Here is a 27,547-nt window from a genome sequence, read left to right as displayed (position 1 = left end):
GCCTTCCAGGGGGGTCCTGAGCTGGGGGGGGCCGTGGGTGAGGAGCACCAGCCTCCTGACGGAGAAGATGACCCAGGGCTGAGCAGCCGGTCACCTCCCAGCCTGAGGGATGCACTCCTGTGCTTTGCAGTTTGGAGGAGGCAGTCTGCTGAGGGGGTGCAGGGCAGCAGCCTCTGGCTGCTGGTCTGCCTCTGCCCCCCTTGGGGACCCTGGGCCCTCTGTCCCCGGTTCACTGTCCCCTCCTGTCCCCAGGGCTCTCAGGGTGACTGCCTTGAGGGTGGCTGGTGCCCCCACTTTGTCAGAACCACCGCCTCACCCCAGGCAAGTCAGTCCCTTACATGCCTCAGTGTCCTCATCTGTAAAATGGGATAATAGCAGTGTCTGCTTCAGACCCAAAGAGAAGATTAAAATAAGTCTCATGGGAAAGGGGTCTTCCCGGCCTGCCCTCCAGGAGGGATCTGGTCTGTCTCCTCCCTCCTTTGCTGGGGCCTCCTTAAGCTCCAGGCAGGGGCTGACCCCAACAGGGCCTGGGGATGCACCCACACTGTGCAGCTCGGAGTCCCTGTTCCTTCAGCATGTGGCCCCGGGGGGAGGGGCTGGGCTCCTAGGGCCGGGTTAGGGCAGAGGCTGTGCATGACAGCAGGAGGGGACCGTGGGCCCCCCACACTGGGGCCACCCCCTGCCCCTGTCTGGCTCCCTGGGCCTGGAATCTCCCTACTTCGGGCTGTGCCGGGGGACTGGGGACGGGGACCCTGCTCCAGAGCCCGAGCCCCTCCTGCGAGCCTGCCAGGAGGTCCAGGGGCAGGGAGCCTGCCCCTCCACCAGCAGCTCCCCTCCAGGTGCGCTCCATGGAACCCCGGAAACCCTGGCACGGGGAGGCTGATGGAGAGGGGAGGGTGAGGTGAATATGTCAGTTTATCCCAACACAAGCAGTGACCTGTTGGGTGGGGGGGGGCGGGAAATATTTGGGATGACTGAGCTGCTGGCCCTTTAAGGCTCCTGTAACAGGACACCTCTGGCCTCGCGCTTCCACTCTCCAGCCTGACTGTGTGTCCCCCTCCCTCCCCCTTCCCACGCTAGTCCCAGTTCAATCTGCTGAGCAGCACCATGGACCAGATGAGCAGCCGCGCGGCCTCGGCCAGCCCCTACACCCCAGAGCACGCCACCAGCGTGCCCACCCACTCGCCCTACGCGCAGCCCAGCTCCACCTTCGACACCATGTCGCCGGCACCGGCCATCCCCTCCAACACCGACTACCCCGGCCCCCACCACTTCGACGTCACCTTCCAGCAGTCCAGCACGGCCAAGTCCGCCACCTGGACGGTGAGTTGCGCCCCCGCTCCCAGGGGCATCTGTGGGGTGTGGGGTGGGAAGGGGCGGTCACCGCCCCCCGCCCCCGCCGGCCGTCTGGGCAGCGAGGGAGGGAGGGCCGGCCAGGTGTCCGCGCGGGGTTCCCGCCTGACCCACCGCCGCGGGAGGAGCATCGGGCAGGAGGCGGGTCTGGGGCTGGGCAGTCTGGGCGTGCCCACCCCTCGGACGTGCGGCCAGAGCCGCCGGCCTCCGTGGGGCCCCAGAGGGGCAGACAAGGCTCCGCAGCAAGGTCCACGGGCCCACGGGGTGGAGGCAGACCACCGGCGTCCCTGCCCCGAGGTGGGGCTTGAATCCTGTCCTGGGTGAGTGGGATGCTCGGCTCGCTGGGCTGCCTCCTCCAGGTAGTGCCATCGGCAGGGAGGTCTGGAGTCTGGCGGTTGGCGGGCTGGGGCTTTGCCTGCCCTGACTCTGCGCCGTCATCTACGAGCATGGGTGAGAGACTGGGAAGTCAGGGGTGGGGGGTCCACAGCGCTGCGGACTCAGGTCTCGCCTCGCCCCCTGCACCCGCCCTCCGCAGCACTCTGGCCCCTGGTGGGGATTTCACCGACTTGGATGGCGGCCGTGCACCGTGGCCTCCGCGGGGTGCTCTGAGTTTACGCTGACTCTTGAGATGGCCCAGCGACCCCCAAGGTAGAATCTGTGACCGTCCCATTTTACAGCCCAGGCCACAGGCTGCGGAGGGGAGGGGAAGCAGCTCGCTCAGAGTGACGCAGGCAGTAAGTGCTCGCCCGGACCCCGCGGCCGGGCTTCCGGGTTTGGGGGCTCTAGCTTCCTAACCACAGTGCAGCTGGGAGAGGACAGGGCTGCCGGACATGCCCGCAGGGGCAGGGGCTCTGCAGGGGCGCTGCGACCCTGGGACAGACCACAGGCTCCCCTCTGAGGGTAGGGCACGCAGGGCATTGCGGGAAAGGCAGCCCCAGGGGCACTCCAGGTCTCCTGCCCGCACGCAAGAAGAGGGCAGTGAGCCTTGCCTGGCACCTGCCCTGGGGACGCCTAGCAGGTCCTGGCCGTGAGGCAGCGTCACCCCCTCCAGCGAACAGCAGTTCCGTGGTCTCCCCCAGCCCCTGGAAACAGAGAAGTCCACGCAGGGTGGCCGAGCACCAAGCAGGTGACCCCGAGGCTCTGCCGCTTTAATAATGGGGTCTCACGGTCCCCACTGCCCCCTGGCCAGGTTGTGGTTTTCCCACACTCCTGGGGGGCCGGAGGGGGTGTGGATCCACAGGGAGACGGGTCTGGCTCTCTGCAGCGGCCAGTCCGGGTCTGGGATCCAAGGCACGGCGCCCCTGCGGCTGTCTCTGGTTCTCGCTCTGGCTGTGGGCCCCAGCCGCTGACCCATTGCTGGCTGCCCTGAGCTGGTACCTCGTCCTCACTTGTGAAGCTTTCCTGCAGTGTTCCTTGTTGTTCCTTAGAGGAGATGTTGTCTATGCGTAGGAGCGGTGCATCACATCAGTATTTCCTTAGCAGCAGGGCTGGGGATGGGGTGCCCTAGAGCTGGTCCTCCTGGGTGAGGTCGTTGCGCAGCAGCTGTCCCTGCTGGAGGAGTCTCTTATTTCCTGTGGGGTCTGGTCCCCTGACCCCAAATTTGAGGTTTGGCTGTGTGACTGTGAGCCAGGTCAGGAGGCGCCTGAGACATCCCACCCTTGCACACCTCTGGCGACAGGAGGCTCACACCCTCCCCTCTCCCATGTTCATACTGTTCCCTAAGCCCTTTCTCTGGCCTCTCGGGCGAGGGTCCCAACCCCTCCCGCACCAATACTGTCACCAAGGCCTGAGCTGCCGGACCCCTAGGAATCTTGACAAGCCTTGGTGGGGGGGTCCTGGCTCTCTTTCTCTCTGCTGTTTGAGGATGCTGGTGGGGTCTCTGCAGTGTCTTGGGGGACTTGGAGTGGCTTAGATGGTCTGAGCTGGTCCTCAGGGAGAGACAGGAGCTGCCCCTCTGCTGACTGTCCCCGCACACCCGCCTGGGGCCTCTGCCAACCGCCCCCCAGTTGCTTCCACCTTTCCTGTCAGAGGTGCAGCATCAGGTCTAGAGGGCCCATGGTGGGTCACAGTTGTCCGGCCCCACGTGGCCCCATGGAGTGGTCCGTCCTGGCCAGCCATACAGGGCAGGGGTGGGGGGACGGGCAGGGGAAGGCTCACCTGTGCTCAGCGGCTCTGTCCACCCCTCACCCCACCCCCCTGCCTGGGCCCTCTGCTCTCTCGCAGCTGTGCTGGGGGGGGGGTGCTGCTGGCCCACCCGGTTCCCCTCCCCAGCCCCCATCAGTGCAGGGGGTGCAGGTGGGACAGACATTGATAATGAGATTTTTGGCACCTTGGCTCTCTGGGAGCAGACCCCCCGCAGGCTCCTTTCCCTGCCCGGGGAGGGGGCGGGCGGGCTCACGGTGCAGGGTGGGGACTGCGGGCAGCCCGCCTGCTCACAGCTCTGGGGGTCCGGCTGTGCGAGCGCTGCCCAGACTTGCTTCCCGGGCGTGCTGTCTGGGCCTCCGCACCACGCCATGCGTGGCCCCTGCCATGCCGGCCGGCTGGTAACTGATAGATAATTCATATTTTTCTCAAGTACAATTCCAAACTGACTGTTGCCTTCACTCCTCTCCTCGTTCGGGAAAAAGGCCTCACCAGTCCCCACGGGATCACAGCTGTTAATGGGGTCTTTGGCCTCTGCCTGGCGAGCCCCCCGGCGAGTGCCCCCGCCCCAGGCGGTCCCTCTGCCCCCAGATCTCACATGCGCGCTCCTTGGGCACCGAGGGCAGCCCTGCGCTCACAGGCGTGTGCGCACACACGGACGCACACACACACGGCACCTCACATGCGTGCACAGGTGTGCATGCTTCATGCACACACACACGTGTGCACGTGTGCAGGCCTCTGGCCGCTGCCCAGGGTGACAACGCCCCCTCCCCCACGGGAGGCCAGGACGGGTGGACGGGCGTAACCGAGCAGCGGGGTGGGGTGTGTTCAGCCTCCAAGATTCTAAACCGGGGACCAGGGACCGGACGGGGTGGGAGTGTGGCTGGTAGGGCCCAGGTCCCAGATCTGCTGTGGTCTGAAAGTGGGCTGTGGCCTGAGGGGTCAGTGGGGACAAGTGCCCTGGGTCCTGGGACCACTGTGAGCAGGGCCTGGAGCCTGGGGAGCGCCCCACGCGTGGCTGCTCTTGAGTCACCTGGCCGGGGCTTGTCCTGTGTCAGGGGCTTTGGGGTTCTGGGGGCGTCAGGGGGTGACACACGCTGGGAGGTTAGGGCTGCGGGTGGGGGCTGGCTCCCCTGGGCACTGATGCTCTTTGGCCTGGTGGGCGGTGGAGCCCGGCCAGGGATGGCAGTGTTCATGCCTTTGTCCCTGTTCCCAAGCCCAGCACACTCCAGCCTGGCCTCTGGGCCCTGACGACCAGGCCCGTCTTGGGCCCCCCCGGCCCAGGGATTGGCAATGACACGGCCGGCCAGTCCCAGGAGTCCCAAGGAGCAGCCCAATGAGAGGGACATCTGGATGCTGTCCAGCCCAGCTCTATCTCCTCCAGCTCCTAGGCTGGGCCTTGCCAGGGGAGGGGACTGTCCTTGGGGTTTGGTAGGCTTGGGAGGGGGCTCTGAGGTCAGCCAAGAGGCTTGGTATGGCTGGAGCCCTGGCCCATCCGAGCAGTGTGAGGCAGGCCAGTGAGGGAGTACACGGGCGTGAGGGCTCAGCGAGTCCCAGGGGGGGCCCCACACAGCCCACACAGCCCGCCAGCCTGGACACAACCCCCTGAGTGACCTCCAACTGCCCCACATATGACCATGGGCGAGTGCCAGTCCGTCCATCCTGGGGGCGAGCCAGCGCACACAGGGTGAGCGCCACCCTCCTGGCCGGGAAGGGTCCTGTGGAAGGCAGGCGGGGAGGCACAAAGACTCTACGCGGGGTTCCTGGTAGAATGTGGCTGAGTCAACACTAATGGATTCGGGAGAAAACTTTCCAGCCCCTCGGAGGTTTGCAAGCAGGAAAATAATAGTGGAGGTGTCCCAACACGATCACGGTATCAATTGCGTTATCCTAAAAGTTTATGGAATGCATAAGTGGAATTAATACCTTTTACTGGCACCCGAAGCAATTACGCGTATTTAAGGCCAGGGAAGAGCTCTAACAGTGTTTCTTGTGGAGACGAAACGAGGAGTAAGCCGGGGAAATAGCGGTGATTGCTTGCATTGTGGGGAGCTCCCGAGGCGGACCCGCTTACTGCAGGCTGGCCTGAGCTGGGCATCACCTCTTCTCTCTCCGACCTCTGCAGCTGGAGCCCCAGGTCACAGAAGTTGGCCTTGGAGGCCCCACTCCCTGAGTCCCAGGGGCTGAGGGGTGCACCCGGGGCGGCCTCCACCTTCCCCCACCTGGGCTCTTGTAGGGGACGCGAAGGAGAGCCCCCTGGGGGGGGGGGTAGGAGTCCATGGGGTTGGATGCAATCAGTGTTTTATGAAGAATCCTATTTTCTGGGACTCGTTCCCAAAATGGGTATGGCTCCATAGATTCTAGAAAGTCTGTCTGGCGGTGCTGACTGTGGTGGAGCCAGGCCGTCACCCCCACCCCCCACCTGTGCGCGGGAGGGGCCGCTCTCCCAGCAGCCATGATGGTGAGGGACACCAAGGCTCAGGAAAGGCAGGAGGCGCGGGCGTCCTGAGCCCTGGCTTTCGTCAAGCAGCCGGTGGGGGGAGGCCATCTATGCATCCCCGTGAGTGTAGGGGCACTCCGGGATGCCCTGGGACCCCAGGGAGCCACTGGGAAGAGAGGCTGACCCTCGGAGGCCCGGAGCTCCCGGGGCCCCAGGAGTCTGGATTCCTGTTTGCCAATGAGTGAGTGACAACTCCCACCACAGGGGAGAGTCGGCCGCCTGCCTTCGCTGCCGCTATGGATTGACAAATGACCATCCCTCAAGAGCGCTTTATGGTTAGAACACTCCCGGCTGACCAGCAGAGCAAGAAGGAGGGACTGGGGCCTGGAGTCGGGAGCGACCCAGGACCGGCCCCTCCCCGCCTCCCCCTGCGCATCTCCCCGGCCTGGCCCCCCACCCGGGGTCAGTAGCCCCTTTATGGGGGGAAGCGTCTCCTGGGCATCCTGCACCTGCAGCCCTGTGCGGCTCTGGGTGAGGGTCTCCGCTGACCAGCCAGTGGAACTTTTCCGTCGTCAGTTGTGGGGGAAATCTGTGTCAGGATTTTCTCAGATCCCAAACTTGGAAGCCAAGCTCAAGTTCACAGGCCCCAGGTCTCAGAATTCCCATGGCCACAGCCCCTGGCCTCCAGGTGAAGCCCACTGGCGGCACCTGGGCTTTGTCCAGGCAGCCCCAGGAAGAGGAGGGGCAGAAATTCTAGGGTGTCAGAACTGGAAAGAGGAGCAGCTCCCTTGAGGGGGAGGGGGAGGGGCAGTGTGTGTAAGCCCCCCCCCCGGCGGGCCGCAGGGCTGTGATGCTCCTGTTAGGGCAGGAGAGCCCCCTTGAAAAACTGACTAGCACTCCGGCTTCAGTGAAGTGGACAATCAGAGGTTGTTGGGGGGCCCCGCAGTGGCCTAAAGCCCAGGGTCTCCCGAGGATCGCAGACCTGCCTCCTCCACCGTGGCCATGTGCCCCAGGGTGCGGCACCCTCTCCCCATTCCTCATGGGGGGGATGAAATGAGGCCACGTGGGCACCAGGAGCCACTGCCCTCTGCAGGGGGATCAGATGTTTAGGAGCCAAAACTCTCCTTGCCCCACGTACTTCGCTGGATATTTACAAGTTCCAGTGAAAACTTCTGATTCCAGCCAACGGTTGCCTTAAGAGCTAGAAAATGATACCCACTCCCCCACTGCCCCCGCCGCCACGTGTCCAGGGTGTCCCGGAGCTCACTAGAGATGCAGTGGGTTCCTCTGCTGCTGGCTGAGAGTGGAGTTTATTTAGAGTTGAAGAAACTAAGTGCACCGCTCCCTGGCCGGAGGGCACATGTTAACTGAGGTCCGGAACCGGAGACGTACCTGTAGGTTCCAGGGCAGAAAGATCAGAGGCAGGAGAGCCCGTGCTCTGGACTCCTGGCTGACACGGCTCTCAGGCCCATCCTGAGCACCTGCCCCCACTATGGCCACAGCCTGGCCAGCTTCCCCCCCTTCCCAAGCCAGCTGCACCTGGGCCAGCACCAGCCTCAGGCCATCTGGAAGCTTCAGGGGACTGGGGGAAGGAGCTAGCCCATCGTGCCTGCGCTCACCAGACCAGCCGTGGTGTCTGGAACGGTGTGCCCACAGGCGGAGGATCTAGGACTATCCTTTGAGCAGAAGATGCTGCTGACCCCAGCACCCCGCCCAGGTGGGCTGACCTTTATGATCACTGCATGGACAAGGCCAAGCCTGCTCAAAAGGCCACAAGTCAGGTGGGGGTGAGGGCCATAGGGGGCTCTTTCTCCTGGCAATCGAGGGGACGCTCTGCGGCGAGCAGAGCCCTGCGGTTGGCCAGCCTCCCTGCTCTGTCCCCATGCCGTGCAGCGATGTGGGCTGGCTCTCAGCCCTGCTTGCTGGGGCCTTGCCAGAGCGTGTTCCCCACAGGCCAACCAGTGGTGTCTGCCTTCTCCAGGAAGCCAGGACAGACAGGCATGGGCTCTCCAGCGGGCAAAGTTGGAAACAAAGTTCATGGGCAGAGGAACTGGTGTTTGGACCTGGCCGAGGCGGATCTTGGTGCTTCAGATGCAGGGGAGATTTGTGCCCTTGGAGCAGGAGGGTGCCTCCTGGTGGGAGTGCCCGCGCTCTCTGCAAACCCAGCTGTGTCCCCAGAGGCATATCCTCCTTACCCACTCCATCCCCAAGGTTCCCTCCTCGAGGTCCAGGGGAGGCCGGATGGCAGGCCTGGGTTACAGAATAAGGACCGGATGGAGGCCCAGAGTTTCCCACACTGCCCCACCCATTGGTCCCCTTGCCCCTGACCCGAGGCATGTCACATCTGGCACCCATGTCCTTGCTTTATCCCCCTGTATGCCTCTTTGAGTCTTCCTGGACCCGGGTCAAGCCTGGTGGTGACAAAGGGAGCTTAGGGGTCCCAGTGGTGCTCCACCCCTGCTGAGCTGGCAGCTCTTGGAAGCGGCGCTCTGGTGACAGTGCATGACCTTGAGGGTGGAGACCATGTGTGTGTGGACCCGGTGCAGAGGAGGTGTCAGTGTGAGGGGTGGCCTCGAGGGTGGCCCTGGGGGCCCTGTGGAGAAACAGGGCCACTACACCCCATCTCGGGGCTCACTGTCTCCCGGTCTCTCCTGCAGCTCTCCCCGTGTCCCCAGACCCCCCGGGGCCCTCCCCTCCCCTCTGGGCCCACTGCATTGCCCACTGCCCAGGCTGCTGCTGTGGGCCTCCCCTCCTGACCCACCGGCCCCCCTGGGCCTTCTTTCCCTCTGCACGGCAGACCTGGTGTCCATCCGCCTCTCTCCTGGGTCAGCTCCACGCACACGGCTGCCCACCCCCGATCTTAGCCCAGGACAGAAGCCATGGGGGGCTGTCCCTGCTGGCCTGCTGCCATGTGTGTGACAAGGGACTGAGCAGGCCCAGGGCCCTGTGGCCTGGGGGTGCAGCTGAGAGGGGGACGCTCTCCTTCTCCTAGGGCACTTCCAGATCCCGACAGTCCCAGGGCCCCCACCCTCTTGTTTGAGACCTGGCTCTAGGATGTGGTGGGGCAGGCTGCCTGGCTCCTGAGGAGTGTCCCCGCCAGCCCCAGGTCCACCTCTCCAGGTAGCAGCTTCTGGGAACACCCCTGGACAGTGGTCAGGGTCACTGGACACCTGCAAAGCCTGTTTCTGCCTCCAGTTTATCCTTCTCTGGGCTCCCAGTGAGGGGAGCCCCCGCTGTCCAGTCTGTCAGCGGATGCATCTGTCCCCTCCCCCAGCCAGGAGCACGTGGGGGATCACAGCAGCTTCTTCATCAGTCTGCAGGCACTGGCTGCGGCTGAGCTCCCCGGAGCCTCCGACCAGCAGGCCCGAGGCCAAGGTGGGGTGTTGGCTGTGGGTTTCCTTGTGCCCGGACCCTCACTGCTTCCTGACCCTGGGTGCTCCGAAGTGGGCTGGGGTGATTGTTACAGGCTGGTAGCTTCCCTGTTGTCCTGCCAGGCCTCCCTGACATGTATCAGAGCCCACCCCATGCTCCCAACAGCCCTCCGCGGGGTGGGAGAGGCCACAGGAGGGGGTGCAGCAGTGTGGCTGTGTTACCCGCCCCCGGGAGGCCCCTCCTTACCTGGAAGGAGAAAGGGACCCAGCAGGTCTGTCAATGGGGGCTGTGGGCCTAGGCTCCCTGTGGGTCTCGGGGGTCGCCCTGTGAACCCACAGAGCTTCTCTAGGGAGAGATGGGTCTGTGGCCTTGGATAGGTCCTCAAAGGGGCCCGTGACCAGAGAGAGGACAGAAATGTGCCCTGCACGCTTGCACGCACGCACGGGAAGCAGATAAAAGTGGGCTATAAAAAAAAATCATTTAAAAAATAAAAGTGCCCCCCCAATGCAGGCCCCATCTTCCAGAATCTGTTGTAACAGATTCGCCCAAGCTGGTTAACGGTATTTGCGGTTTGCAAGATGCTACACGTCCCTGGAAAATGACAGACAACTTATTATCACCTCTCCACTCTCCTCCTGTCCAAACCTGCCCGTGCCGGGCACCCAGCTGCTGGGGAGCGGGTGCGAGGAAATTAACAGCCACAGAGCCGCGGCGCCTGCCACCCACCACCCCCGCCCAGCCCTCCCAGGCCCTGGGCTCCCAGCCAGACCCAGCCCATCGCAGACTGTGATGGGGGGAGGGAGGGGGAGGGTCCGAGTGGGGGAGGGCAGGGATGGGCATACACCAGCATTTGGACAAACCGTTTCCTGCCAGCGCGGAGGAATACACGCATCCCGGAGCAGGCAAGTCCAGGCGGCTCTGTGTCAACAGCCGAAGATAAATAAGATTTTATCAGCTCAGAATCTGTTGAAACACATCCATCTAGCGGTTCTAGGGAAGGAGAGGCAAGAGGGAGGGAGGGAAAGGAAGCGTCTTCGCGTGACCTTTCCTATAGAATAGATGGGACCCAGGAGTCTTCCTTCCCACCTGCCCAGGGCCTGGGGCCCAGGAGCTACGGGAGGAAGGACGGAGCTGCTGGAGCTGTAAGGGCTCGTGCCCTCTTCAGCGCAGGCCCCCGCTCCTGCCCGTGTAGCCCAGCCAGATGCCCCAGGTATAGGCAGACCTCAGGCATCCCTCAGCGTGATGCTCAACCCCGAGCGCCCCAACGCCCCAAACGCCCCAACGGTTGGGCTTCTGTGGGCTCAACCCCTTGCAGGGATGGGCCTGGCCGGTGCACGTGCCCAAGGCCACATTAGCAGCCAGCTGGGGGTGGACCTGGGCTGGGGACACCCCTGTGGGGAGCGGGGCCAGGCCCAAGGCTGGTGGTGGCCTTGCCAGGGACACAGAGGGAGGAAGCCGCGCGCACTCTCCTCGCCCACCCTAGGCGGCCCCGCGCTCACCGCCCAGCCCGCTCTGCGCCGGTACCGCGGACAGCTCCCCGCGGCTCCTCCCCGGGGCGGGGCGCCCCCCGCCCGCCCGCCGCCCGCGCCCGCGCCGCCGCGGGTTCCGCCGTTCCCCCCACTCTCCCCGTCGCACCGGGACCTCGGCCCGACTCCTGACACCAAGAGCACCCCTGGGGCGCCCCCGCCCCGCTGGGCTGCAGGACCTCGAGAGGGGGGCTCCGAGCCCCGGGTTGCGCTTGGAGTCCTACTCCATCCCTGCTGGCTGGTGAGCCAAGGCGCCTGGCCCTTGCGGAGGCTGGGGGGAGGCTACAGACCCCACCTCGGGCTGCGGAGGGAGCAGGAGGTCGGGTGATTGACTGAGGGGAGCCGCTGGTTGGTCGCTCTGGGGAGGGGATTGCAGGGTCTGCACGCCCCTGGGGGCACTCTCCACTGCTCACCGAGGGGCCAGGAACCATCTCACGTGGGAATGACCACAGCACTAACAAGTCCGCTGCGAAAACGGTCCAAGGGTATTAAGTGTAGTCAGTCACTGTGCCCCTTCCCCGCCAAGCCTCGGAGAGGTTTGTCCAGTGGTTTACAGCCTCCCAGGGGCCGAGGACCAGAGCCAGATCTCAAAGGCCATTCTCCCACTGCTCACCCGTGACTATGACCTGCCCCTCCCAGGCCAGGCCTGTTTCTCAGCGTGTCTGCCCACCCCCACTCTCACTTAGGGACGAGGCAGGCCACCTCTCAGCCCCCGGGCACCTCACTCACTGGACACCTCTGCGGGCCTCCTGGGGTCCCCGCTGACCCTGCAGGGGACGGGGATGCCCTCTGGAATGCACCAGCTGCCGCAGAAGGGCAGGGTCCCACTGGTCACCAGCTGAGGCCGGCCAGTACCAGGGCTGCGTGGCTTTTAGCTGTGAGCCTCCAGTAAGTCTAGATTCTTCTGCGGCTTGAAGGGGCTCTCAGCCCAGTTTCCAGTGAGTCTAGGGCCTGGCAGACAGTAGGCACTCAACAAACGCTTGCTGGCTTCACCGGGTCCTTAGTTGTGTTTGGGCCCCTGCAGTCCAGCCGAGGCTCATGGTTCCCTGTGGGGGCCTCCTCCACCAGGAAGACCCCCTGCGTGACTGCTCTTGTGCTGAGCCTCTCGGTGTGCCTCCAGGATGCTTGCCAGGCCGTTCCCTGCCTGACACTCTACCTGCACGTTGTCTGAGGGTCAGGGACCGGTCCTGAAGCCTCACTTGTGGGCGGACCAGAGAGCTGGGTGCTGAACTGGCTGGCACCTAGTGCTTGCTTTGGGCTGGGCTGAGGCTGTTCTGGGCACAGTCCTTGGGGCAGGGTGCCCAGCTTATGCCCCACACTGCTGCTTTGGAGAGTGAAGTGGGAGCATATATACTGATGGGGACAGCAGAAGTCAGCGGTCACCCCCTGGGAAGCAGGACTGACCCCCACAACAAGCAGGGAGCCCCCCACTCCCCTTGTGGCCCCGAGCCCGCCCTTAGGCAGCCCTGTTTTCTGCTTTTCCCAGCAGTGCCTCACCCCCACCCGCAGGGCTGTGCGGGATCATTCTTTCCTGTATTTTAAACAGGTCTGGGAACTCTGCTTCCCCCCCCCAGAGGTGGAGGTCCCAGATATGGGGTGGCAGGTGGGACTGGGCTCTGGGGACCCCAGTGAGTGGGGTACCTGTGAGGGGATGAGCCCCAGGGGCATCCAGTTCCTGTCTGTGATGGGGGTGGGAAGGGTGCGTACTGAATTCTGCGCCACGGGAAAGTTGAACAGGGTCCGAGGACACCACTAGGGAGACCCCAGCCCACTTGTCCCCCAAGTCTCCTTGGACTCCACTCTGGGGACGGGTGAGTGTTTCCGGGATGGAGCCCCTGCCAGCTCATCAGGGGAGGGATGGCTCATACTGTGGGACCAAGGGCTTTGAGGGCCCTGGGGACCCCTCGTTCTCGGGCTGCAGGTCAGCCCCATCTCTATGTTTGCCACCCCTTGGTTTTTGTATACTTGCAGTTGCTGAAGGTATGAGTCCCTGAGGGCCCATGGTATCCCTTGATGGCCAGAGAGGGAGCTCTGGTGGCCGGTGGGGGCTTTACCTTTGCAGGATGAGGGTGTCAGGGCCCCCCAGCCTCCTTGGCAAAAGTGGGCTGAGACCAGCTCTGGCTCTGCCGGCCGCTGCGGCACCCGGCCTCAGTCGCCCTGACTATACCATGGTGGGTACAGTTCCCGCTGTGAGCCTAAGCCCCAGTCTGTGCTCCCTGGTCTGCTGCGATGCACCACGTGGTGGGGGCCAGACCCCAGCCGGACACCTGTCTGTAGTGGTGTCCCTGGTTCAGTACGGTTTCCCTGGCTGTACTGCGGTGGGGTGTGATGGGGCTCCCTCCAGGCTTTGTGGCTGGGATAACTCCAGGTCACTGGGGCTTTGTGGGGGGCATAGGGATTATGGGGTGGGGACGGGAAGTGTCCTGTGAGTCTGAGGACAGGAACACTGCCCACTGTGCCTCAGGGAAGGAGATATGAAGAGCACGGATGGGTCCCCAGAAGTCAGTCAACTTGAAACCAGTGGGCACCCCTGTGGCCACCATCAGGGTCACCTTTGAACTCATGAGAGCTGGCCAGGGTTCTTAGGTGGGTGACGGGGTCCCTTGGGTGCTGATCCTCCCTGGGACAGGGTCCCAGGCTGCAGGGACCAGAGCTTTGAGGTCAGAGGGCCCCCCAAGCCAGTGGCCCATACCAAGCTGCAGAGCTCAACCCCTCAGACTTGCTGTTCTAGGGAGTTTCTTCCTGAAGCTTCGGTGCATAGGGGCACCCAGCCTATCTCACAATTACACGTTTCTCATCAAAATACCAGAAAAGCCTAACTCTGGGTTTTTAAAAACTGAGATGCAATGCTGCAAATCCCCTCCTTCCAACCACTGTGGGTCCCGGGGCTGAAGGTTGACGGTGGGAAGAGCTGGGCTTGGCAGGGCAGACCTGGCTCCCAGCCCCGCTCTCCAGCAGCAGCTCGCTTCCCTGGCTTTTACCGTCCTCACCCATAAGATGGACGTAACGTGCTAACCTCTGCAGCCAGTGAGATCCAGACAGACAGCCCAACTGCTCTCCCTGCACCCAAACCGGCCAGGTGCTGCTGCGTGCATGAGGGGGGGCCCGGAGGGGGCACTGGAAGGACGGCTGGAGGCATCCAGCGAAGGGGCGAGCAGGTCGCCGGAGAGCTGGGGGCGGGATTCCTGACGGGGGGTGGGGCCGCGGCCGCGCCAGGGTGCTGAGTCGGGGCTGGGCCTGAACCCTGCCCCCCACCCCCACCAGTACTCCCCACTGCTGAAGAAGCTCTACTGCCAAATTGCCAAGACCTGCCCCATCCAGATCAAGGTGTCCGCCCCGCCGCCCCCAGGCACCATCGTCCGCGCCATGCCCGTCTACAAGAAGGCGGAGCACGTGACTGAGGTCGTGAAGCGCTGCCCCAACCATGAGCTCGGGCGGGACTTCAACGAAGGTGAGACCTCCAGCCCCATGCCCAGCGGCCAGTGCACCCTGGGAAGGGCCTCCTGGCTGGGGGGCGGCAGGGGGCGGCGGCGTGGGCTCGGTGTCTCCCCTCCCCAGCCCCCTTCCGTCCCAGCGGCACCTGGGGCCTCGGGGGCGGGTGCCCACGGGACCGCGGGCTGCTGGCCTGAGTCCCCCCACCCCGGAGGCCAGTGGGGCCGGCCCTGTGGTCCCCAGCTGGCTGCCACAGGGCTGGCCCGACCCCGGCTGGGCGCCCCTCTGAAGCGGTGTCCCCTCGCGGCAGGACAGTCTGCTCCAGCCAGCCACCTCATCCGCGTGGAGGGCAACAATCTCTCGCAGTATGTGGATGACCCCGTCACGGGCAGGCAGAGTGTCATGGTTCCCTACGAGCCCCCGCAGGTAGGCGGGGGGAGCACTCAGGTCACCTCAGCCAGCCCCGCTGGCCCCAGCATCTCCTGCCACGTAGCAAGCTCCTCGCCCTCCCCCGCCCAGCCCCCGGCACCCACTCCGACCACTTGTGTGCGGGTCTAGGTGGGACCCCCTCGGGCCCTCTCCGGCTGTGGGAGAGAGGCCGGTAGGGTGCACGCAGGGTCTGCAGGTGAGGGATGGGGCCAGAGTGGGAGGTGGGCGGGGTGGAGAGCCCCCCCACCCCCGCCAGGCTCTGCTGTGACCCAAAGGCCGCAGAAGGTTCTGCCGAGGGCTCAGCTGGAGTGAAAAGCTGGGGGTGGAGTCAAGTGGGGGTGGGGGGCTGAGCAGGGATGGGGGGTTGGTGGTGGGATGGGGGTGGGGGCTGTGCCGCCGGCTTGGGCCCTGTGTGCCATGCTTCCCAGGGTGAGTGGGCACAGTGAGCCTCCACCTTTCCTCTATCTGGCTCTGGCCCCCAGACTGCACTCAAACCCCATCCCTGTACCTGGCCCCCCACCCTGCCGGCCCTCCTTCCCCAGCCTACGCTCACCTGCCAGAGTCCGCCAGGAAAGCAGGGCTCTCCCGCCCCCTGGTGGCTGTCATGTGTCAGCAGTTTTGTGAAAGGCCGGGTTTGCCTACGCCAGCGACGGAGTTTTAGCTCCTGACCCAGGGAGACCATGACAACTGCCCATTTTTGTGGTCCTGGGATGCCCAGGGGTCAAAAGTCCTGGGTTCATGCCTCAGCTGTCCACAGACTCCCTGGGAAACGGCCCGAGCTGGAGATGGGGGTCCTCTCAGATGGCTCTGGTCCGTCCCTGCCAGAGCCGTGCACCGTTCTGCCCAGGAGAGCCCACAGCAAGCAGAACACACATTTGTGCCCACAGAAACCTGTGCACCTGCCCGCCACTGACACCCAGCCTCCAGGGCTTGACCTCTAATCTGTGTTAGGGGAGATGGCTGGAGCAACCAGACCATAGGACTCTGCCTCCGAGAGCCAGCATGGTGCATGGCACTCCATGTACTGCATGAATGGAAGGATGGACGGGCAGGCGGATGCTGTATGGTTTGGATGGGGGGATGAGTGCATGCAGGTGGATGGATGGATGGATGAGTAGGTGGGTGGGTGGATGGAGGTGGATGGATGGATGGATGGATGGATGGATGGGTGGATGGATGGGTGGACAGCAGGTAGATGCATGCAGGTGGTTGGACGAATGGCAGAGGACCACAGTGCAGGAGCTGCCCCACCCCATGCCTACCCAGAGTCAGGACCCAGCCCAGGAGCCCCCACCTCAGTGGTTTGGGGCCTGCATGCTGGCAGCACAGCCGTCCCCCCACCTCTCCTGTGTGCAGGTGGGGACAGAATTCACCACCATCCTGTACAACTTCATGTGCAACAGCAGCTGTGTGGGGGGCATGAACCGGCGGCCCATCCTCATCATCATCACCCTGGAGACCCGGGAGTGAGTCTGCTGGGCGTGTGGGGTGGGGAGGCTGGACTGGGGGGCTTGGGGCCTTGCTGCTGGGGGCTGTGCATGAATCTGGGGCATGGTAAGGGATGGTGCTAGCCCTGGAGGTGAGTTTAAGGAGTGACAACCCTCCCACCCCCACCCCGGGCTGCATATGGCTACCTGAGCAGGGGCTGGGCTTTGGGAGGACGGCAGGGGACCTGGTGTCCCAGAGTGGCTGGGAGCTCAGCCTTCAGCCCCTGGCCCATCAAGACCCCCCTGTGCGAGGTGGGTTGGGAGGGTAAGCAGGGCTGGCAGGGCTGGGGGCAGGCCCCCGAGGCTCATGGTTCTGGCTGTGCCTCCCCCCGGCCCCCCGCCAGTGGACAGGTGCTGGGCCGCCGGTCCTTTGAGGGCCGCATCTGCGCCTGTCCTGGCCGAGACCGCAAAGCTGACGAAGACCACCAGCGGGAGCAGCAGGCCCTGAGCGAGAGCGCCGCAAAGCACGGGGCGGCCAGCAAGCGTGGTGAGCGGCCCGGGCCGGGGCATGGGGGCGGGCCACGACGGCAGGCAGGGCTGGACCCCTCGGGGCACGAGCCGTGGCCGCCCCGGCTCCGCTCCATCCAGCGCGGCCCTGCCCTGGGTCAGCCCCTCCTGAACGGGTTACCGGTCTCTGGGCGGCTCACACCGGGTGGCAGGTATCCTGCCGGCCTGACCTGCGTGTGGCCTGCCTTCCCTTGCAGCCTTCAAACAAAGCCCCCCTGCCGTCCCTGCCCTGGGCACCAACGTGAAGAAGAGGCGGCACGGGGACGAGGACGTGTACTACATGCACGTGAGTGTCCTCTGTCTGCAGAGCCTGTGTGCTGGGGCAGCCGGGGGCAGGCAGGGAGTGGCCCTGGTGTGCTCAGAGCTGAGACCCTGGGCTCTGCAGGTGGCGGGGGGGCACCCAGGAGAAGCAGCCCCCAGGCAGCCAGACTGCGGGGAAGTGACTCTGCGTGCTGCTTCCTGCCAAGCAAGAAGTCCCGCTGAGACGGGGCGGGGAATGCAGACCCCTCCAGGGGACAGTGCGTCAGGGGTCACGGAATCCTGAAGTCTGTGACCCCAGGTTATATGGCTGTCACCTGGGTCAGATGACCCACCAGCTTTGCTAGGACGGCTCTTCCGTTATGTAACCCTGATTCCCGAATGAGTCCCTGATCCTCAAAGCCTCGTGTTTGGCGGGAGCCCCCGCCCCAGCAGCCTGCGTGTGCAGAGCCCCGGGGGCGGGAGGAACGGTGGGCGCTCACCGGGCCCCAGACCTGCTCCAGGGGAAGAGGGGAGAAGCGGGGGGGCTCCCTGGCCACAGGGTGCTAGGGGGCTCGGTGGCAGGCCCCCGAGACCCCCAGAGGCGCCGTGCAGAGGGTCCCCCTGTCTGTGCTCAGGTGCGGGGCCGAGAGAACTTTGAGATCCTGATGAAGGTCAAGGAGAGCCTGGAGCTGATGGAGTTGGTCCCGCAGCAGCTGGTCGACACATACCGGCAGCAACAGCAGCTCCTGCAGAGGCCGTGAGTGCGCCCTCCGGCCGGACCCCCACCAGGACAGGCCCCCAGGGCCCCCGCTCGGCGGCCCTCCTCCCGGGAGCCTTCCGTGCACGGCTCCGCCCCTCCCACGGGGGCCTCCTGAGTGTCCACTGACTGCAAGGCGGGGGGTTAGCAGGCGGCCCCACTGGCGGATTCCAGCGGTGGGAGCTGGCTCTGTCCTCCCCGCTGGAGGGCAGGCCAGGGGCTGTCTGGCCCAGGTCTGGGAGGGAACGCGGGCGAGGAGGGAGGCCCCCAGCAGCACGGGGCGTTGTGTGGAAATAACCAGGAGCTGTGGCTGTCTGAGCAGGAACCACCTGCAGCCTGCCTCCTACGGGCCGGTCCTCTCGCCCATGAACAAAGCCCATGCGGCCGTCAACAAGCTGCCTTCCGTCAACCAGCTGGTGGGCCAGCCGCCCCCGCACAGCTCTGCGGCCGGGCCCAACCTGGGGCCTATGGGTGAGTGGCCCGGGTTGGGGGGTTGCAGAATGGGCTGGGGAGGCACAGAGGGTAGGTCTGGCTGCAGACCCTGCTGCCCAGCTCGGGGCTCTCGATGACTGCCTCCCATCGGCAGCTCCTGTCCCCGGGCGGGAGGCACAGCCGCGGACAGTCCCCTCTGTCCGCTCCCCACCGTGGGGAGGTCTGCACCGTGCTAGCTTCCCGGTCGTGCAGAGTGGGGGACGCCCGACCCGGCTGGCCTTGACAGTCCGGCTTGCCCTCTCCTAGGCCCCGGGATTCTCAACAACCACGGCCACGCCCTGCCGACCAGTGGTGAGATGAACAGCAGCCACGGCGCCCAGTCCATGGTCTCGGGGTCCCACTGCACCCCACCACCCCCCTACCACGCCGACCCCAGCCTGGTCAGGTGCGTGGGCTGTCCCGCCCGTCCTCAGGCACTCCGCTGCATGTCCGAGCATGGATAGCGGCGGGGGGAGGTCAGGAGTGAGCACCCAACAGGTGCTCGGGAGAAAGCACGAAACACGGGACTTCCTGGCGTGGCCACGGGCGGGCAGGGGTGCCAGGCCACACAGCTGAGCGTGTGCTTGGAAGTGAGAGCCGCTCCACCCCTGCCTTCTCCCCGCAGTTTCCTGACAGGACTGGGGTGTCCAAACTGCATCGAGTACTTCACGTCCCAGGGCCTACAGAACATTTACCACCTGCAGAACCTGACGATAGAGGTAGGCGCCCTGCCCACAGACCAGAGCCCAGCGCCCTGGCCCACTTTCGGGGCTCTGCTTCCTGCTCTCTCCGAGGGAGGCGGAGTGGGGAAATCTGGGAAAACCCTTCTTCCCGAGACCCAGCCCAACGTCCTCTCTCACGTCTGGCTTCCTATCGAGTCAGCTCTCGAGGCGTGGGTGTGGTCGGCTGCCCAGGCAGTGGCTGGATGGGACCCCCGCCGGGGCCCCTGGCAGCGGACTGCTCACGTGGACCCAGAGGCCCGGCTGCCTTTGATTTGGGGGACAGGCTGTTCCCAAAGCACAGAGAGTTGCCAAGGCCGGAAGGGTCTTGGAGCTGGTGCAGCTCTCCACTTACATGGGAAGAAACTGAGGCCCACAGGAGGCAAGACATGTCCTGTGTGTCCTGGGTTCAGATCGTGCCAGGCTAGAAGCAAAGGGCCATGGCTCATCTCTGGGTCAGACAAGACACCAGCAGCGAGTCCCTCCTGAACTGTGACAGACGTCACTTGCTCGCAGCCTAGGGCTACCTTGAGCTGTAATGCATGGTTAGCCAAGGGAAGCGCAAGCCTCGAGAGCCCTGAGACGCAAGGGCAGCCCCAGATCCCGGGGGGGTTCCAGCTCAGCGGCCGGAAGCCTCCCGAGCCCCCGCTCCCCAGCCTGGTGCTCGGCTCCCGCCCAGGGCTGCGGGCCCGTCGCAGGCGCCGGGGCCAGTCACTGGGACGGACGCCCTCCCCCTCCCTGTCCCCACCGGCCCCTGCCAGGCTAGTTCAGTGCATGGTAAGTGCCCCTCACCCACGCGAGCCCTGTGCCTGGCATGGCGGGGGAGGGCGCGGGGGCTCGACCATCTGCTCCGGCCCCCACGGGGCCTGCTGTGGAGGGGCGCGGTCCGCAGAGCCCAGGAATGGCTTCACCCCTACACGCACGCGCCCGTTCTTGGCTCCGGTCACGGAAGGCCACGGTCTCACGCATGCAGCACTGGCTGCCCCTGCCCCGTCCACGGCGGGGGTGGGGGGCGCGGGGCCGGGCCTCCTGACGGTGGCACGCCTGCGGCTCGTGCAGGACCTCGGCGCCCTGAAGATCCCGGACCAGCACCGGATGACCATCTGGAGGGGCCTGCAGGACCTGAAGCAGAGCCACGACTACGGCGCCCAGCAGCTGATCCGCTCCAGCAGCAACGCCTCGACCATCTCCATCGGCAGCTCGGGGGAGCTCCAGCGGCAGCGGGTCATGGAGGCCGTGCATTTCCGCGTGCGCCACACCATCACCATCCCCAACCGCGGGGCTCCGGCCGGGGGCGCGGGGCCTGACGAGTGGGCCGACTTCGGCTTCGACCTCCCGGACTGCAAGTCCCGAAAACAGTCCATCAAAGAGGAGTTCATGGAGAGCGAGATTCACTGAGGGGCCGGGGTTCGCAGGAGAGTCGGCGCGGAGGGCACGGGCAGGGTCAGTGGCGGCGGCCGGGGCCCAGAGTCCCCGGAAGCCGTGTTTGGTCTCCTCTTGCTTTTTGGCAAAGACTGCGGAGGGAGGCAGGACCCGCAGGCTATGCCCGGGGAAAAGGCGAGGTCCACCCTGCAGCACCCTGGACGGCGGGATTGCTGTGCCCGGGGGGTGCCCCCGAGGGCCGGCGCCCCCCGCCCCCCAAGGCCTCATCCTCCTTAGGGCTCTGCTGCTCCCCAGCGAGGTCCTTCGGAATACAAGGGTCACCTCTGCTGATGGACTGCCAAAAAGTATTTCTCGAAGTCTTTTGGTTCCTGGCAATGAGCGGCCCTGGGATTGTATCTAAAACATGTTTATTTGGGGGTCGATGCTTCAGACCCTGTCTCTGCTCAAGGCTGTGTCCGTCTGCTGGACTTGAGGGTCAGTCTGTCCCTCTCACTTCAAACCCCTGCAGCTACCTTCCACTTCCTGCCCAAAGAGGAAAGCCAGAACCTCCCTGGAATTGGAAGGGCCTAGGAAGGAGTGCGTTTGCCGCGTCTGTGGTCCCTCTTGGGAGGCAAGGACACTTCTGGTCAGTTGCCACCAGCCAACACCCTGGCCACAGCCGCCTCCGTTCGGTGACCTTCTCGGCACAGACGTGGACAGCATGCTCATTAGACTACTGGAAATTGTCGATATTTGATAAAATGATACCCTTTGTACTTGGTGGGTCAGCCTTTATTTTATTTTTTGCTTTCATTCTTAACATTCCCTTCAGGGTTCAACCCGTCGGCATTGCTGGCTTCCCAGCAGAGGGCAAGCCAGGCGAGGGTCAGCTTCTCGCGCCCAGATGCCAGACGGGGCCGTGGAGGGGCAGGGCGGGTCCGCCCGCTGTTTGGCTGCAACGTTCTCCACTTGGGACAGCTCTGCTCCGTTGGCGACACTGGCAAATTGGGAGCAGGGCAGTGGGTCACCTTTCTCAGGGCCGTGGGGAGAGCCCTTCCCAGGCAGAGGGAGCATTCGGCAGGAAGGTGCACCCGTTGGGGCTCAGAGGAAGGCCCGGTGCTGGGAGGGCCCTCCTGGCCTCCTAGGGATGGCACTGAGGCAGGGGGCAGGGGTGCAAGCCTTCATGAGGCTCCCCAAGGCATCAGCGGGCTGGGCGCAGGCGTGGGGCCATTTTCATTTGCAAGGAAGCTCACGAGTCCTCAGGGCAGCACACTGACAGACCGAGCGCACTGTCTGGGGCAGGACACAGGGCCACAGAGAAATGCGGGCAATGGGTAACGAGGCAAACCACCTTGTTCCAGGCAGGCGGGATGAAGGGACAGCGGAGACTCGCCCCGCGTGCGGGCGTGTGGCACTTCCCAAGCACAGCCTGCTCCCTCGCCGCGCCTGCGGAATGTGTGGGTCCTCTGCCGACGTCCCCACTGAGGCAGGTAAGCCTCCAGGCCACGGGGAAGGTGTAGACACAGCCCTCAGCACCCTTCGGGTTTGCTCTCGTTGCCCTGGGCCCCCGAGGAGAAGCCTTCCTCTCTGGAGAAGGCAGGACGACTCTTCAGGCCGCGTGTTCAGAGATGGCTGTTCAGAACTCCAGCCCCGTCCCTTTCCACGCTGGACGAAGAGTGGGTGCTAAAATGCCGGCTTCCTTCTTCCGTGTCAGCCCTGGGAAGGGGGAGTGGTGTTCCTCGCTGCATGGTGGTTCAGAGACTGGCCAGCAGGGGAAGGGAGCCCCAGTTGGCCTCGGGGCCGTGTCCAGACCAGGACTTCACCCTGGAGGGTCGTGCTGTTCTCGTCCTCAGTCCACACTGACGTGAAAGCATGCTGTGAGCGCCGCGTCTGGGGTGACGCGGCCATCCCTCCCCCTCCACCGTGCACCCAGGAGGCTCTGACCCCCAGCCGGGGCTAACCCGGGGAAACAGAACCAGCTCGTTCCAACGGGCAGCCCAGAGGGGCTCCGTGTGCACGGGGATCTGCAGTCTCCCCAAGGTACGCGCTGCGCTAGAGGCCCGCAGTCACGGGCCGCAGACTCAGGGCCACTGGGGGCCGTGTGCGGCTGCCCATGTGCCCCCCCGTTTTCTCATGTCACCCCCCCCCACACACACACACACAGCGAGGCTGGGGAAAGAAGTACCCTGCTCATGCCGGTTTGCCAATGAGCAAATAGGCGAAGTCCTGCTTCTTGGGCTTCAAGGCTGGGCTAGACTCCAGCACTCGCTCCTGCAGCCACATGCTGGGACCCCCAGGGGTGCCCCCTTGTTCCACCTCAGGCACTGGGACCCATCCCCCAACTCCCACAGACCCGGCTGGATGCGGGCAAGCCCAGGCCCCTGGCTGTCTCCGAGGCGCCCTCCTGGGGGCCTGAGTCCAGCAGGAAATGCCACAGGGGCCCCCCCAGGTACCCTGGAAAGGGCTGGTGCAGGGCAGGCAGAGCCCCGAACATCGAGGCGGGAGGGAGGAGGTCGTCCTCCCGTGGGGGCCCCAGGCTGCACACGCTCCCACTGTGCTGGAGGGTGAGCGCCTTTGGGGAGAACAAGCCACGAGAATCAACTGCGTAGAAACTCGGCCCTGCTTAGGAGAACCTGCAAACTGACAGGAGCAACACTCCTGGTTTGAAACTCTGGTTCTACGGAACTCAAGAATCAAGAACGAATAAACCCTGAAGGTGTGGGGTTTTCCAGCGGTGAAGAGGCGGGAGGGAATGCTCTGGATGGGAAGCAGCCCGGAGAGTGAGATGGATCACGCGTCCACACCGACACCAGCCGGCCCGAGCTCAGGCCAGAAAGCGTGCTGCTGGGGGTGGGGGGGGCCCTGTCCCGCCCCGCGCCCCTCGCTGCCCCCACAGGCTTGGCTGTGTGCAGAGCTTCGTCAGCAGGGCTGGGCTGCTAGGGAGCGGTCATTTCTGCGGCCCAGGCCCCCAGCATGCACGGATCAGGGACAGGTCAGCATCTCCGATGCAGACAGCCACTTCTCTGTTTCCATAGGGTAAAGCACTTTAACGCTTTAAGGTTAAAAAACCATATATATATCACCCACATTTTTAATGTAATTGATGCGTCTTCAAGCAGTATTAATGGATCTATTCCAATGATATTAACTTTTTTTGGTAATGTAACCTTGGGAAAATGTGTTATTTTTTTAGCTGTGTTTTGGCGGGAAATTTTGTTTTTGTAACATAATAAAGCGCACGTTCTGAAGGCTGTCTCTGAGTAACTCAGACGAGGAAGATAACGTGTGTGCGCAGGGAGCTCCCAACAGGTAGGGGGACCTACAGCCTCCATGCCGGGCTCGAGCAGCCCCACTGGGCTTCTCCCGTGTTTTCAGGGGGGTGAGGCTGTGGGCACCGCAGAGCCGCGAGCTCAGGGCTGCCTGGGGTCACAAGAGCGAAAGCTGCCTGACCTCACAGGCCTTACTGTGGCCTCGGCCTCCGGAACCCTCATCCAAGGGGGGGCCGGAGGTCTCGACTTCAGAAAGGTTACACAGGACACGGGTAGACCACGAATACCCTCCCAGCTGCCTGGAGGCGAACACGTTCACGTTTCTCTGCAAAACTTAGAGCACAGAAGACAGCAGAGAGCTTACGGCCGCTCAACTCAGGCCGGAGGCCACGTGAGCTTCCGTTCTTCCAGTTCTCGGCTTTCTGGATTTCCGGGCTGTAGGACACAGGGGCCCTGCCCCAGCAAAACAGGCCTCGCGGTGCAGCGTCAGGGCGATCAGAGTCTATGTCTCAAGGCTGGTGGACACCACGGTTTGGTCACTGGAATTACACCACATGACTCGCTGCAGAGGGTCCACCCAGCGGTCAGGAACAGCGACAAGACTGCCATTTGTGACGGCACGGACTCTGAGTGGGGTGCTGCGAACCCAGCAGGAGCTCCCATTCCTATGACGTGGCAGGGTCACGCAGCTCCAAGTGGCCGAGCCAGGGCAGGAACCCCGGGGAGTGGCTTGAGTCTATGTGGCCTCTACAAATGACCAAATATGGTCTAATATTCTTAGATCACCAAAACGTAAATGCCGAGTTAGGAAATGTTTGCAGAAAAATCTCAGATCTCAAAGGACACTCCAGCTTGAGAAGCATAGTGGCCCCCTTTGTAGTTAAGCCTTCCTGTCTCCGAATGGCCAAGAGATCAGTCCCTAGGTGAGGTGGCACTCTGGGAGAAGCACTATCCGTGTTCTTCGGAAACAGTCCCGGGAGTACTTCCAGAACTTCTTTCCCATAAGTAATGGTCAGCCCACAGTTTCTGAATAGAAACGTTATGTCTTAAGAGCCATAGGTCCGTGGCGGCTCACCCTAGGGATCTCAAAATGGCTTTTTATGTTTAGAAATTAGTGCCCATTCTATCATTTCCAGGAAACTGAGGGGCAAGGGGGTGGGGAACATGCCCAGCTTACTCAGTGGGGCAAACGTTACCCTGATACCAAAACCATATAAAGACACCATAAAAAAGCTATAGACAAACCTCTCTCATAAACACAGATAGAAACATTCTTAACAGGAACTTAGCAAATGGAACTCAACACTATATTAAAAAGGGTAATACAGCACGATCAAGTGGGCTTCTCTCAGGAATGCAAGGCTGGCTGCATATTAGAGGATCAATCATTCATCGTCTCAACTGATGCAGAAAATGCATTTGATAAAATTCAACATCCACTCATCATAAAAACTCTCAGCGAAGTAGGAACAGAAAGCAAATTTCCCAACCTGACAGGACTCAGAACTGGCACCGTACTCGTGGTAAAAGACGAAGGCCCCCACCCTAAGACTGGACACAACACAAGGCTCTTCTCCGTCCTATTCCACATCATAGGACAGGCCCCTGCCAGTACAATCAGACAAGAAAAAGAAAAACACACCAGCTAGAAAGAAAAGAAGAAAATCATCTCTACAGAGAATCGACAACAAAGCTAATGAATGGAACACGGGAGTTTAGCAAGGTCATGGAATACAATTTTTTGTGCAAAAATCAATCGTATTTTTATACACTAGCAATGAAACAATGGAAATAGAAAATTAAAAAACCGTTAACCTTAAAACTAAAACTGCCAGTTATTTTACCAGCAAAGGATGGGTTTTTGGGGAACAGCAGAGAACTGCCATCTGGGACAAGCAGGTGATGGGGAAACCAAGGCGGGTCTGGAGAACAGAGGAGAGGCACACTTTATAAAGGAACAGAGAGCTGGGAGGGCTGTGGTAAAGGAAAGGTCCGCTGAAGCAAACTGGGAGCTCAGAGTGTAGGGGCTTCTCACTGTCTGCACTGTGACAGACTCTCACCGGCTGGGCTTCCGGGGAGGGGGCGAGGAGACCCTCCTTCCTCCCGTCCACGTGCAAGGTGCACTCTTGGGCAAGAGCAGTAGGGTGTGGGACTCCATTTCAGTGGGGTTTCCCTTTATGAATCTCCACAAAAGTAACAGTTACAATAGCACCAAAAACATCTGACAAAACACAAGATCTAGACACTGACGAGTACAGAACAATAATGAAGGAAATCAAGGAAGACGGCAACAAATGCACAGATGGGCTGTGGCCCTCCCGTGAGGGTGTCGGTTCTCCCCACGCCAACCCGCAGACTCAAAGTGATTCCCATCACGGTCCCGGCAGGATGTTTGCTGTAGATGCAGATGAGATTCTGAACGTATACGGAAAGGCAAAGGATCTAGAATAACCCAAACAACGTGGAAACAAGTTGGAGGACTCGCGCTACCTCATTGCACCTTACTGGACGCCCAGGAATCAAGATGCGGCATTGCTGAAAGGGTAGGGAACCGATCAGAGCAATGGGAGATGGATTTCTGACTGGGTCACCTCAACAGCATCCCAATGTTTGCCCTCAAGGCAAACGACTGGCCACTGGATTTAACTTACCGCTGGCCTCTGAGGAAGCCAGAATGCCGCGTACCCAACACTAGTAAGACTGTCGGAGTAACGATCTGCTGGGCTCCTTCCGCAGCTGAGGGCAGTTACCCTTGGGTTTGAACTGGCAGGGGGCCCGAGGGGGTCCTGGGGACAGGGTACATTCCGGGGGCTGGCCACACATGTTGTTCAGTTTGCAAAAATGTGTGGAGCTCAGGCACTTGTCCGTGTATGGGTCACGCACGAATGTGTTTATTCTACGTACGTTATGCTTCAGTTATAAGGGTGCAAACTCTCCTAAGTCAAGAAGGGAGGTACCAGGAAGACAGCATCATATATAATCTAAAACTACAATTTGGCAGCTTTCCAAAAACATGCAAATTTTAAACACTCACGAACGTGCTTGGGTGATGAAGAGGAGACTATTATCACACACCATTCAGCTGAACATTTTCAGAATGGTCTATGTGCCTTAAGCCGGGATTAAACCTTAACATGGTCATTAGGAACAGATTTCAGAGTAGTTACGGCTTCGGGAGAGAGAGTCACGGGTGGACAGGAGCCGTCAGCCCGACAGCAAACCTGGCAGCCAGCCCCATGACAGTACACACTGGGAGGGGACCAGCCCTGCTCCCCCGTGGCTGGCGGGGCTGCACCTGAACCACCAGTTAGGCCGCTGCCATCATGCCAGGCGGCTCTGGAGGCGAGCCCCGAATGCTGCCGGCTCACAGTGTTACCCTCGGCGGCCGGACACAGCTCCCCGAAAAGAGCTCAGGTCCCACTCAGCTGCGCGACTTAGGGAGCTGGGCCTGAGGAACTCAGCAGGTCTCGAAGGCTCTACGTTCAGAACACCCCAGATCCAACTATGCTGCCACTCTGGTCCAGGCCTGAACTGCTGTGATGCCCCCGCCCCGCCCCTGGGTCTCCCTGCCTCCTTCTGCCCCTGGCCCCACTAGGGTGGGGTCTTCCAAATCAGTGCAAGGACCCGCTGGGGCAATGCTTGCAAGACTCCAGCCTTCCACGCACGGTGCCCCGGGGGCTCCCCAAGGCACTGTGAACACAACCCGAAGCGTGTGGGCCCACCAGTCTGACCTTCACCACAAGCTCGTTGCACTCGCTGCTGTTCCTAACAAGCCGCACAGGGCCTCCTTCGGGGCCTTAGGACGGGCTTGGCTTCCTCTCTGTCCAGGGTGCACCTCCTCGGGATGCCTGCGCGGCGGGCTCACCCATGCAGGTCCCTGCCCACAAGCCCGCTCTGCGGAGCCTCTCCGCCCTCCCGCTCCCTCCCCAGCTTGACTTCCGTCGCGGAGCCCAGTGCCGCCGGCGTCGCGTGGCATCTCCCTGTCGGTCTCTCCGCCAAATCCAGCAGCACAGGGCGAGCGAGGACTCTGCAGCCCCG

The 27,547-nt window shown here is 62.9% G+C and overlaps 1 protein-coding gene across 1 annotated transcript in view; it reads left to right on the top strand.

Moving 5' to 3' along the window:
• The window catches only part of TP73 (tumor protein p73), a 41,464-nt gene extending 21,067 nt beyond the window's left edge, over positions 1 to 20,397 (top strand). Inside the window, exons 3-13 of the mRNA XM_035020259.1 lie at positions 1,081 to 1,323; positions 14,101 to 14,287; positions 14,579 to 14,694; positions 16,054 to 16,163; positions 16,529 to 16,671; positions 16,889 to 16,977; positions 17,567 to 17,688; positions 18,011 to 18,159; positions 18,427 to 18,565; positions 18,785 to 18,878; positions 19,938 to 20,397. Of these exons, the coding sequence (XP_034876150.1) occupies positions 1,081 to 1,323; positions 14,101 to 14,287; positions 14,579 to 14,694; positions 16,054 to 16,163; positions 16,529 to 16,671; positions 16,889 to 16,977; positions 17,567 to 17,688; positions 18,011 to 18,159; positions 18,427 to 18,565; positions 18,785 to 18,878; positions 19,938 to 20,276 (1,731 nt within the window). The 3' untranslated portion in view covers positions 20,277 to 20,397. The remainder of the gene's footprint in view (positions 1 to 1,080; positions 1,324 to 14,100; positions 14,288 to 14,578; positions 14,695 to 16,053; positions 16,164 to 16,528; positions 16,672 to 16,888; positions 16,978 to 17,566; positions 17,689 to 18,010; positions 18,160 to 18,426; positions 18,566 to 18,784; positions 18,879 to 19,937) is intronic.
• The last annotated feature ends 7,150 nt before the right edge of the window (positions 20,398 to 27,547 follow it).

This window comes from Mirounga leonina, unplaced genomic scaffold (genome assembly GCF_011800145.1).
Source record: "Mirounga leonina isolate KUSES-001 unplaced genomic scaffold, KU_Mleo_1.0 Mir_173, whole genome shotgun sequence".
NCBI lineage: Eukaryota > Metazoa > Chordata > Mammalia > Carnivora > Phocidae > Mirounga > Mirounga leonina.
Note: the sequence above shows the minus strand (reverse complement) of the source record. Positions and strands in the feature narration are given on the sequence as shown.